This window comes from Tursiops truncatus, chromosome 2 (genome assembly GCF_011762595.2).
Source record: "Tursiops truncatus isolate mTurTru1 chromosome 2, mTurTru1.mat.Y, whole genome shotgun sequence".
NCBI lineage: Eukaryota > Metazoa > Chordata > Mammalia > Artiodactyla > Delphinidae > Tursiops > Tursiops truncatus.
Window position 1 is genome coordinate 242,213 of NC_047035.1, and position 12,896 is coordinate 255,108.

General features: G+C 45.7%; 1 gene segment (V, D, J or C); it reads left to right on the forward strand.

Moving 5' to 3' along the window:
• Positions 1 to 10,870: 10,870 nt before the first annotated feature.
• On the forward strand, positions 10,871 to 11,391 carry LOC117310727 (immunoglobulin heavy variable 3-23-like). The segment is given in 2 exon segments: positions 10,871 to 10,971; positions 11,075 to 11,391. Coding segments are annotated over 2 exon segments (363 nt in total).
• Positions 11,392 to 12,896: the final 1,505 nt, after the last annotated feature.

Below are 12,896 nucleotides of genomic sequence, written 5' to 3' on the forward strand. Positions count from 1 at the left end.
ACGTTGTTTCATAACAAATGTTTCATCTACATCCCTCACATTTGAAACTGGATTCCAAGTGGATCTAGAAGATGTAATGTGAGGACAGTGAATGTCTCTACATTCAGTAACATCTAAGGCAACAAACCTAACATCACATGAGGACGCCGCTGATTTCCAAGTATAGTTCCTGCTTCTTCATTGCTCAATGTTTCCAGCAAAGGTACAAAATGACCTAAACCATCTGGTCTCAATGTTCCTGAAGTCCACACCTCATTCTGAGCTTATACCCTCAAGATTTTATAAGGGAAAACACAGAGACCATCAGAAGGACCTGTCCACGTGGTCCCCACGAACCCACCACCACCAGCCCTTCTCCCTCCTATCACGATGGTCAGGGCCTCTTGCTGTGACCATCACTGGTAACCTTCAAAGCAAGATGAGTGAAATCTCCCCACTTCATTTCCCATCACCCACTGGGCATCTCTAATGGATATTCCCTCCAGCATTATCATATGATCTGGTCTCCAGACTTAATGGACCCCAATTATCTCCACAAAGGAAAAATAACTTTTTTTAGTTCTGATGAAGTAACACATTTTTCCTAGGGTTAAATCGACCCTAACAACACATCCCCACCCACTGAAAGATAAAGACACCTGCTATATATCCTTCTATGTTAACATGAATTTGGATGGATCTCCTCTAATCCACCAGCTCAAGAAGGGCAGGTCAGATGCTGGGGCATCTGTACAAATGCAGGCCCTTTTTCCACCTGCTGAGTAATGGGCACACCTGGTTCGAGGTTTTAGATGCCATCCCTTCTGCTTCCCTATCCCACAGCGTATCAGCTCAATTTTCAGGTCCTGACAACAGGGTCCAGACTTGTCCTCTGATTCTTGCCCATATCACTGTGGTTGGCTCTCCTATTATCAACACTCACGCAGGCAGATTCTTTAGTATTTAATTTACTCTGCAAATATTATTGGAAAAGCTAGAAGAAGTATAGTACTGTGTCCATGAAAGAGTATGGAGTAAATATGTTCTCACAGACAGCAGGCTCGACATCAGTCAGTGTACAGGTGAAATCACTGGGCTGAGGAAGAGCTGACCTGCCCTAGACCCACAGGTGTGACCTCTCAGGGCAGGAGTGGAGCCAGGGCAACATGTACAGGGTGCTAGTCAGAGATGGGGACTCAGATTGTTCTTTCTGGTTCCTAGGAGAGATAACATCACTGATGACACTGAGGTCAACATTCAACCACCCTGACAACCCCACTATAAATTTCAGACATATCATTACCATCGTGATCCCCAGTTTACATCCTTGCAGATTGAAATGCAGATGGTGAGGCCACATCCTCAGTGCCCACAGCGAGATGCGATGGAGCTGTGCTCTGCTCTCCAGCACCATTTACTTAAATGACCTCAGGCACAGTCCCAGGACTCACTGACCCAGGGACTCAGGAGAGCTGCTCTCAGGTGGACTTTTTAAGGGAACCTGCTTCCTGAAGTGGGAGCTTTCCTCTGACCATGATACCCTCATACTCTGCAAGCCAATCACTGTGAAGGTTTACTTGTAAGAATCATGCATGTTCTCTCACCCAGTGCAGTGGAAACTGTGTTCCCTGAGCTCCAATGTCACTGGCTGTGACAGAGTTACAAATGAACACTTCTAGAAGGAGCGAGTCTGTGCACTGTAACCAGGTCACCTGCCCAGCATGTTGGAGTCCTGAGGAGCTGTCTGTTCTTAGACCTTGCTAGCCCTGGGGATTCCTCAACGTCCACCCGCAAGGAAGGCGCCCTGAAGCTCACGGTGTGCGTGAAGACACTCAGTTGTGCACAGGAAACAGGCAAGTCAGGCTACTGGCCATGTGAGCCGTGCTGGGATCCATGACCATCTCAGCAAGAATGACTACCTTGTCCACAAAATACACGGTGTGTTTAGTTGTTAAGAGTAAATCCACCTCCAGAGCAACTCTTGATAACATTTAAACTGTTTCAGGTGAGGAAATGTTCACCCAAGTTAAGGGAAACACGAAATCCGTTGTGAATTATGATAAACATTCAATTTTACCTGACTTTGTCTGAATTCAATGTCATTATGACATGTATGGTTTGTCTCAAGTACTTGCGCATCCAGGAAATAAACATGAGGTAATGCAGAAAGGAAAAAGCAAGAGTCTGCGTCTGACATCTTGGAGGACCCAGAATGTGTGATGGGTATTTATGTGAAATGTATGCCTCCACGGGACTAAAGTCTATCCCCAAACCTGCCGTTAATCCTTGAGCACAGCTGACTTCCTGACTAGCCCTTCAGCATCATTTCATTCCTGGACACAGAGTCCCCCAGGCATAGGGAGGGGACCCCAGGTGGGGGCTGAGTTCTCTGAAGGCACAGTCAGCACCCTCCTCAGGTGGAGCCAAGAGACTGGGACCTCCCTTCACTACTTTCCGATTTTTATAGACTGGTCCCTCCCGTATGCAAACATCCCCTTATGTCACAAGGTGAAAACAAAGTACCTGTTCACTTAAATTCGGGTTTCTCCTCATGCTTGAAGAGAATTTCTGGGCTTCTTGAATCCCATCTGCAAGAAGATGAATCCACTGTGGTTCTTCCTCTTCCTGGTGTCAGCTCCCAGAGGTGAGTGTCTCAGGGATTCAGACGTGAACACTTGGGGAAGCTGCATCTGAGCCCATGAGTCACCGTGGTTCTCTCTGTCCACAGGTGTCCTGTCCCAGGTGCAGCTGCAGGAGTCGGGACCCAGCCTGGTGAAGCCCTCACAGACCCTCTCCCTCACCTGCACTGTCTCTGGATTCTCACTAACCAGCAGCGATGTATCCTGGGTCCGACAGGCTCCAGGAAAGGGGCTGGAGTGGGTTGGGGGGATATATGGTAGTGGAAGCACAGATTATAACCCAACTCTTAAGTCCCGGCTCAGCATCACCAGGGACACCTCCAAGAGCCAAGTCTACTTATCGCTGAGCAGCCTGACAACTGAGGACACAGCCGTGTATTACTGTGCGAGAGACACAGTGAGGGGAAGTCAGTGTGAGCCCAGACACAAACCTCCCTGCACGGGGGCCCGTTACCACCAGGGGGCGCACAGGACCCACCAAGTACAGGGCTGCGACCTGCAGTAGGTGCATATGTGGGCTGGGAGGGAATTCTTGTTAGAACTTGTGCTTTCCTCTTCCTGCCCAGGAGCTCCACCAGAGACCCTGTTCTGTATCCTAATGTTTCATTGCTGTGGATTATGAAGTGTCTAGAAAGTTTTGTGTGCATGTACATATTTGCTGAATTTTTATTTTTATTATAGTTGTGGACATATATATATCCATACGCAGAGACACATTTAATACTCAAGAATTAAGGCTGTTTTTCATTTCTTTATTTACCTTTTTCTCAAAGGAGCTCAGAACAACCCTGCGGCTCACCATAATTTTCAATTTCAGCCTGAAGTTCGTGAAACCTGTAAATATCCTGACAATGCACATGAGATTTTTAAACAGTATTAATTGTTGTTTGGTTTTTGTAGATGTGGAAGGAAGAGACACCCCGTCCTGCTTTCAGGCAACCTGCACAAGCATTCTGAAGTCTGCAGCAGGCAGTGTTACAGACTCTAACGCCAGAGTGCTCCAATACTGCACGTGCAATTATCCTCGTTACTCGCAGATTCCAAATCTGCAAATTCACCTACTTCTAGCTTTTATGAGCACCCCAAAATAAATACTGTCATTTTGTGATCATTCACGGACATTAAGAATGTGGCCGGTTGTTTGAATCACAAAACACACATGTGCGCGCGCGCGCACACACACACACACACACACACACACACACACACACACACACACATTTCCAGCTGAGGTCAGTCAAGGTGATGCTCTCTTTTCTTGTTTCAACTCCCATCCTGTAATTGAGCACTTTCTGGGATCAAATTAGTGCCATGCTTTTCACAGTTCTGTGATTCTTGGCAATTGTTTAAAGTAGTCCCAGGCATAGGGCTGAGGAACACTCTAGTGTCCCTACGCACAAATGGCTGTGAGTGGACATAGGGAAAATATACATGAGACATCAGCTTCATTCAGGCATGCGTTATATGGCCATGGGTGCTGAAAATGATACTCATGTATCCAATATAAAGTTCATCGGAAACCTGAAGACAAAATTCGCTGTTGCATATGGGATGCAGCCTTGGAAACTTGCCTTAATTCCAAATACAGCCTGGCAAGAGGGGGCTTATGGCGAAGAAGACGGTGGGGTGGAGTGGACTGGAAATTATTAAGAGAAGAAATACAAGCTAAGGGGATTCTGGTACATAGAAAGGATTCTTGCTAAAGGGAGACCAGGGTGGTCAGATACCGTGTGGGTGACAGGAGGTTTGATGGCTTTGATCAAATACTGCGGGTGATCAGAGTTCAAGGGTAGGGGATTCTCATTATTCTCACTTAGCAGGGCTCTTGACAAAACCAGGCCATGCACATATAAACACAGAAGCCCACAGGTCATGACTAGTTGAGAAGAGAATTGCAAGGAGCCTGTTGGCTAAGGGGTGGTCAGGGGTCTTTGTCACACTTAAGAAGAGGAATAATGAACATACAAGTAAACCAGGGATGCACACAGACACACAGAGAAAAGACCATCTGAGGATTCAGTGAGAAGACGTCCATCTGCAAGCAAAGGAGAAAGGCCTGAGAAGGACCCAAACCTGCTGACACCGTGACCTTCGACTTCTTGCCTCCAGGCCTGAGAGGAATCCATTGCTGTTGTTTAATCCACCCAGTCTGTTATTCTGTAATGGCCACACTAGCCAACGAGTACACCTATAATATAGACGCAGATAGACATATATGGAAATGTAAGTATCGTACTGGAAAAGAAACATCACCCATTCTTCAGAGGTGACATGAAGCGGTGTCCACCCTGGATCTCAGCCAGCACCCTCCTCCACAGCCCTAGAGAAGGACCAGCCGGGACCATCTTTATATGGAGACGTGCTTCCACCTGCACATCACATCCGGGCTCAAGGGGAAAGCACAGCACCTGTGCTACTCAGAGTCAGGCTTCTCATCTTCACTGACATAACTCTCTGAAAGTCAAAGCATTGATCAAAATGAACATGAAAATCTTCTGGTCATTCCTCCTCTTGCGGGCATCCCTCAGCTGTGAGCATCTCCTGGGTCTGAGGAACGTGGAATTATGGGATGACATCTGTGAATTGGGTGTCTCCTTGTTTCTCCTTCACCAGGTGACGTGTCCCAGGTGCTGGTGCAGGAATCGGGCCCAGGACTATTGAAGATCCTCTCCCTTACCCGCTCAGTCTCTGGATTCTCCATCACAAACGTTGCTGACTGCTGGGACTGGATCCCTCAGCCCCCAGGGAAAGGGCTGGGGTGACTGGGGTGCTTTGGTTTTGGGAATAGCACAGCACACAGGCTGTCTCTCCACCTCCAGAGACACCTCACAAATTCAGTTTTCCCTGTAGCTCAGCTCCGTGGGACACAGCCCTGTGTTAATGTCCCAGGAGGCCCAGTTAGAACTCCGGGTGAGTCGAGACACGACCCTCCCTGCAGGGGCCGCTCCAACAACCAGTAGGCGATCAGGGTCATCAGGAAACAAGAGGACCCATTTCAGGGCAGGTGCAGAGGATGGGATGGAGGCATTTTCTCTCTGAAGCTGTGGTTTCTCCGCTGGATCATTGCCGCCCTTGACAGCCTCATCCACAACGATTCCAGGGAACTTTCTTATCTCTAAACTTGAGACTTTTTCATGGAGTCAGGCTTGTCTGTCTTTCCCCATCTATCTTAGGAAGAGACACACAGAAATATTTCTCCAAGAGTCCTTTATTTGAAGATTAGCTCACTACTTTCTGTTAATAGTTGTCAAGTGTTTAATCGTTTAATGACATAAATAATTTTTACTGATGAACTTTAAATCTGCTTTCCACCATCAGATGGATTGCCAATTCTTCTCATCCTGACAATCTCTCCAGTCCTGTCTGATGCAACTTCTTTCACTTGAATAGAATGAGTCGTGTTGATATTTGGAAATTGTCCATACAGCACTGCAGGCATTTTCTGCTCAGGGGACCTTTGGAAATGTCGGGACACAGGCTGGGCTGTAACATGTGGGCTGTGTTTCCTGTACCTTTTTATCTAGTGTGGACTTTGATAATAAATAATTAGGTAAAACAGAGAGATATATAAAAGGGAACAGAAACAAGTATATCCTAATCGTATGAAAAATAACCATAAAAACTGACTACATAACCCTTTTTTAGGGAGTGGTAAAGGCTGGAAGCTGTAAGATGATACAAGCACCCGTATGAAGTTATTTGAACAAACATAAATATTCAAACAAATTTGGTAAATACTTTTCCAGCTCACTCCTCAATCCCATGGTGAGTGTCTGGTTTTCTCTCTAAGAAATTGACAAATATATTCCAATTGGCGGCCACTGGCATCCTTCCAGCAAGCGGATGAGGGGCCTTTCGCTCTACATCATCCCCGATCTTTGAATTGCTTATTAGTTTGCCTTTAACTGTTGTAATAAGTGAGTACCAGTATCTCGTCATGGTGTTATTTTATGTTTCCTTAATGAAGAATCTTGGTCAAACCTTTATCTCTTCTTTGCGGAAGTATCTTCAGATCACTGGCACAGGGTCCATTATTTTCACTTTTTGTTACTGTTGTTGAGCTGTGAATTTGCTGTATATTCATGATACAAGTCCTTTATAAATATGATATTAGAGAGCACATTCTCCAAGTCTGTGCCTAATTCCCTTGTCAGTGAAGTTATTGTTACTGTTGCTGTTGTTGGTTTCAGGACAGAAATTTTAATGGATACAGAAAAACTACAAATTGATTTTATGTATGATGTTTGGGATATTATACCTAAAAATTCATCGTGAAACTCAAGGACACCCTTTTGTTTTTACCACATCCCTATGCCAGGCCTCGTTCTGGGATGGAGGGTTAAGTGCACCTTCTTGAAGGGAGGATGACCATGATGAGGTTCCTGAAGTTATTCCTTACGGGAGATTTATCCTACCTTCCCCATTAGATATATTTATTCCATCTCTTTATATAAGTATGAATCAAGATATTTGTTTCATACGTTGTGTTAAGGTTATAGAGTAAGGCATTTTCTTTGCTTCTGTAATTGTTACAGCTTGTCAGCCATGGGGAGCTCTTTCAGATTGTCTCCTGTATCCCCTTTACGGGCACCCATCCGTTGGTGTGAACACTTCCTTACTTTCTGGTGCCACAAGAATCTGCAGGATAATCATGGGTATTCTCTTCTGTGGCCCTGGAATTAGCCAGGCCTCACATGAGTCGTGGATCCTTTTGTCGAGAATAGCATTAGCAACCAGAAGAGTTGGTATTAGGACACTAATGCTGGTGTCCTGTCCACTGGGGGCATTGCCTCTAGACCCTATCAGCTAAAAGACCTCGGAAATATATCTGTGTGCTCTGCCCCACGTATACACACACACGTCTGCAACTATCTCTGTATCTCACCTTCTGACCTGTGTGAAGGTAAAAGTGAGATCATTCTTACATCTCCGATCCTAGTGCAACATCACTTGGGGAAATCCAGCCTTTCCCCCTTGCTTCTCTGTTACTTTCCACCCAACAGTGAGAAGCCTGGCTCCACCGATACCATCCAGCTACTAATTGTTCAATTCCACATGCACAGCAGTAACTGAATGCTTAGCCTGATTCCTGATGGAAATACCGGTTATCCACCAGGTTCTAGTGCTTACGTGCAGTGGCTTAGAACTTAGCCTTCAGACTCCACTCATTTCCAAAGTCACTTAGGTCAAAACCTATTTTCCCACATTCTACAGGCATGCTAATTCATAGATTCACTATGATATTAGGTATCATGTATACAGTGTGCATCGTTCCATCCTTGAGTCGCTGACTTATAAGTGACATTTACATTTATATTCAATAAGGTTCACTCTTTATTCTATTACTATATATATTTTCACAAGTTCATAGTGCAATGTTTCCACCACTGCAATTTCATAGAGAAGAATTTCACCATCCTTAAATATTGCCCATGTTTCACATATCAAACACCTTCTCCCCAATTCCTGCTAAATGCTCATCTGTTTGCTTTATATATAGACTTGCCTTTTCCCAAATGTGAAATAGGTGAAATTGAACGTTTTCAGACCGATTTTTTAATTAGCAATATGCATTTAGGATTCCCTCATGTCCTTTCATGGTATAATAGTTTAATATTTAAACTGGTGAATACAATTCCACAGCATGGATACATCACTCATTGTTTATGTACTAATTTATGGAAGAACGTATTTGTGGCTTCCATATTTTCTCAGTTGTGAAAGAAAAGACCACAATAATTCATTGGCAGTCTGTGATGGAGACATAAGTTTGAAGTCAGTTATGTAAATATTACGAGCATGACGTCTGGGGTCTTACAATAAGCTCTCTCTAGGTGTGTACGTATCTGCACTGAGGAAGGGCTCTGATGCAGAGACCACTCAGCTGTCCCGGGCATCGTGCTGAAAGGATGTCAGAGCCCAAGCAATGTCCACACGAGGTGGACCCAAGGCCCAGCCCTCAGACCCGGCTGAGCCCCCAGCCTACAGTCAGGGTCACCCTCCCTTACACGTGAGTGTGCATCACAGGAGCCGGTCCTGTCACTGAACTTGAGCCTCTCACAGCGACCCTGCATGGGGCAGGATGGGCTTCTCCTCCAGGCCCTCCCTAAGCAGAGACGGTGAACAAAATAAAGAGCTGCTGTCAGTAGAAACTGTCAGGGGTTGTGGCAGGGTTTTGTCCGTCATTCAGCACCTGGAACATAATTATTCATTCCCCCGTGTGATCCTATTCCATATGTGGTAAGTATATGGCACAGTGGGACTGGATGAGGGGTCAAAGGCCACACTGTGAGCGGAGATGCTATGAAACAGTGCAGATCCAAGTCCAGGGCCAAGGTCATCCCCAGGATGCAGGAGGACCTAAGAGCTCAGGCAGGAATCCTGGGCTGTCCCAGGTAGGAAGACACACCTGTGCGGATAGAGAGGTAACACCATCTGACTCACACTTTAGCAGGACCACGCTGACACTGGCGAGGTAGTTACTTAGGAGACGTTGGGACACTATTACACCCTAACCACACTGGACCTCAAAGCATCCATTTCTAGTTTAATCTTGTAGTAGTTTTTGTTCCATTCAGCAGCCTATGGCAGCATTAACAATCTTCGGCTTTGTTATTCTGTGAGCACTTGTCTCTCTCCAAGATTTAAATTTGCTGCTGTCTTCGTTCTATAATTATCTGATATATTGGTGAGATTTTGATAATGTGCAACTTGCCCCATTTTGAGGCTGTTTTAAGAACATTAAATAAGAAACATTTTCTCAGCTTCTCATCTCTCTGCGTCTCCAAGACGAGTATCAGCTTTATCGTAACACCCAGAAACTGGAAAGAGTTCCAATATCACACATCAGCTTAATAAATAAGCCAATCATGCTATGATCATTCTTTAAATGCAACCTGTTAATAAAACCAGGATTCTTGATACACACAAAAACATGAGAATATTGGGCTTCCCTGGTGGCGCAGTGGTTGAGAGTCTGCCTGCTGGTGCAGGGGACACGGGTTCGATCCCTGGTCCGGGATGATCCCTCGTGCCGCGGAGCGACTGGGCCCGTGAGCCACAACTACTGAGCCTGCGCGTCTGGAGCCTGTGCTCCGCAACAAGAGAGGCCGCGATAGTGACAGGCCTGCGCACCGCCATGAAGAGTGGCCCCCGCTTGCCACAACTAGAGAAAGCTCTCGCACAGAAATGAAGACACAACACAGCAAAAATTAATTAATTAATAAACTCCTACCCCAAACATCTAAAAAAATAATAATAAAAAAATAAAGATAGTGAGACTTTAAAAAAAAAAACAAAACATGAGAGTATTCACAAATATTTGTGCTGACTAAAATAAGCCATAACAATAAATATATATATATATTTTTTGTTTTGAACATATATTATGTTCCCACTTTTATAAATTCTAGAAAATGAAAAGTAACCTGCAGTAAAAAGGGAAGATCAACAGTGATGTGGGGACAGGATGGAAGATAACAAGGGACAGGAAGGCGGAAACCCAGAAACTACTGAAAATAATGAGAGGAATTGATTTGTTCTCTCCTGATAATGCTTATGCCTCCGTCAGTATTCATCACAGTGTTCATTCTGAGTGTGTGCGCTTTGTTACATGTCAAGAACCTCATTAAAGTAATTACAAATGAAGAAATGCATGACTTGGGAGGGAAGGAGTGAAGGGAAGATACTGAAACATAAGAGACTCTTGAAAATACTTCTCATCAACGCTGACCCCCTCCATATATTTTAGGTAAACGCGAGAAGAGTGCAAAGTCATCATGACCTCATTACAGGAGGGGGATCTGCAAACCTCACCCGGAAACTCCAACTCTGTCCTCTAGTAGGTTCCAGGGAGCAGCCTGGCCCAGAGCTCAGCTGCAGATGCTGGATCTCACGCTCACCCCATGTTTCTCCTTGGACACTACACACACCCTCCATTCCTCTCGGTGTAGTTAACACCTCTAATATGAGGGTAACAATGACAGCTACATCACGGGATGTGAGTGCATATGTAAGATGATATATGGGTCTTAAGGGTTTACTCCGAAACAATCACACAATGAAAGTTATATTTCCCAAATGCTATCAACACCACAAAATCCAAGACTCTCACACCTGCTCTGAGACCCTGCCCTTTCTGAGGACATTCAACGACATAGCCTCTTATATACTAGAAGGTCATGCAAATAGGGTCCTTCCTCTGCTGATATAAAGCAGCCCCAGCCCTGACCCTGCAGCTCTGGGAGAGGAGCTCCAGCCCCGGATTTCCACGTGCTCCCATTCGGGGTTCAGGACAGAACACTCACCATGGACTTTGGGCTGAGCTGGGTTGTCCTTGTGGCTATTTTACAAGGTAATTTATGGAGAGCAAGAGATACTGAGATGTGAGTGGATATGAGTGAGGGAATCAGTGGATGTGTGACAGTCTCCTGACCAGGATGTCTCTGTGTTTGCAGGTGTCCAGTGTGAGGTGCAGCTGGTGGAGTCTGGGGGAGGCTTGGTGCAGCCTGGGGGGTCTCTGCGACTCTCCTGTGCAGCCTCTGGATTCACCTTCAGTAGCTATGCCATGGGCTGGGTCCGCCAGGCTCCAGGGAAGGGGCTGGAGTGGATCTCAGCTATTAGTAGTAGTGGTGGTAACACAAACTATGCAGACGCTGTGAAGGGCCGATTCACCATCTCCAGAGACAACTCCAAGAACACGCTGTATCTGCAAATGAACAGCCTGAGATCTGAGGACACGGCCGTGTATTACTGTGCGAAAGATACACAGTGAGGGGAAGTCAGTGTGAGCCCAGACACAAACCTCCTTGCAGGGAGACAGGAGGGGGGATGCAGGGGGCACTCAGGATATACAACTGCTGTGTGTTTCAGCCCCAGGAGCAGGTGCAGATGGTAGTTAAGGGCTGCTTTCCTCTAAGGGTCTGGGGTTTCCTCTCCATATAGCAGTTTTCCCTGGGGAACCTCTCTGTACTCATCCATGGTTCTTGACTTACACATTCAGTCTCTCAATTACAAAGACTTTTCGAAATAGGAGAATAAGTGACATATATGAAAGGCAGAGACTCAAAGTTATATATTCAGGTTTTCCCTTGTCTAACTCTTGTCTAAATAGACCCGTTTCAAAACTATCCCAACAGATGTATAAAGAGTTAAACAGATTCTTCCTTCCTCATTGTGATATCTCAGCCCTGCCCTACTGTAGACAGCTGTCCCTGCCAGGATGCTGGCTGTTGACTTGCTGCTAACCTCTTGCATGAGAAGCATAAGTGCGCTGAGCAGCCCCGGATCCTCAGGGGGTCGCTGGGAAAGATGCCAGTTAGAGGGACGTGGGTGGGGGTGTTTCTACATGTGCGCCTTGCTATATAGAATCCCTATATGCTTATATAAGACCTGCATCCTGTTCTACTGTGCAGTTTATTTTATGTCAAATATTCATCATCAAAGCTATTACCAATAGGAAAATATTTAGTTGGTAGGGAAAGGTTACAGTCAGGTGGATAATAACATGAATTTTCAGAAGCTGCTGAGAACAAGTCTATTCTCCTTTCTTCACCACAGCATCTTACGTGAGCACTAAAATGCAGGAAAGCCCCACAGCTTCTCGTTCCACGAAGAGTCCTGCAGAGCTACAGGCAGGCCCACGTCTGTCCAGGAACTTTTGCAGGGGAGGCCAGGTCCAGGGTGGAGAAGCCCAGGCCTCGACAGGAGGTCTCACTGTGTCCTGATGTGTGCTCTCCAGCACATCACCTGCCAAGTCCAGGCTGCACTTTAGCTTCACATCTGTAAGATGCAGGTAACCGACACCTACATCACATGCTTGGTGTGCATATGTAGAAACAAAATAATAAAAGAGGCCCTGAGTGTTGGGGACCAGGGTAGGCCACCCCTAAATATGCCTCCAAGTGACTTAAGACAGAGCCCACTACAGGGACACTCTGAATTTCCTCCAAGTCACCCTGAAACGAGAAATAAACCTCCCATGTGAAAGGTGCTCTCCCCCATTTAGGTGTGGAAGTGAAACGGTCCTTCACCTCGTGCTCTCCACCTGCCTTTTTTCTGTAGAAACAATTTAGCCAAAGAATAAGTTTAATCTGAGAAGTGAGCAAATGCAGAAAGAAAGGAAAACTCTCCAATAAGACTAAATAATAATAGTTTGGTCATTCAGCAAATCAAGGACCTTTAGTTCCTCCTCAAGGGCTATAGATAATATTCTTGTCCATGTCCCCTGAGCCGTCTTATAGATACTGAACTTCCCACCAGGAGGAAGAAGTTAACTCC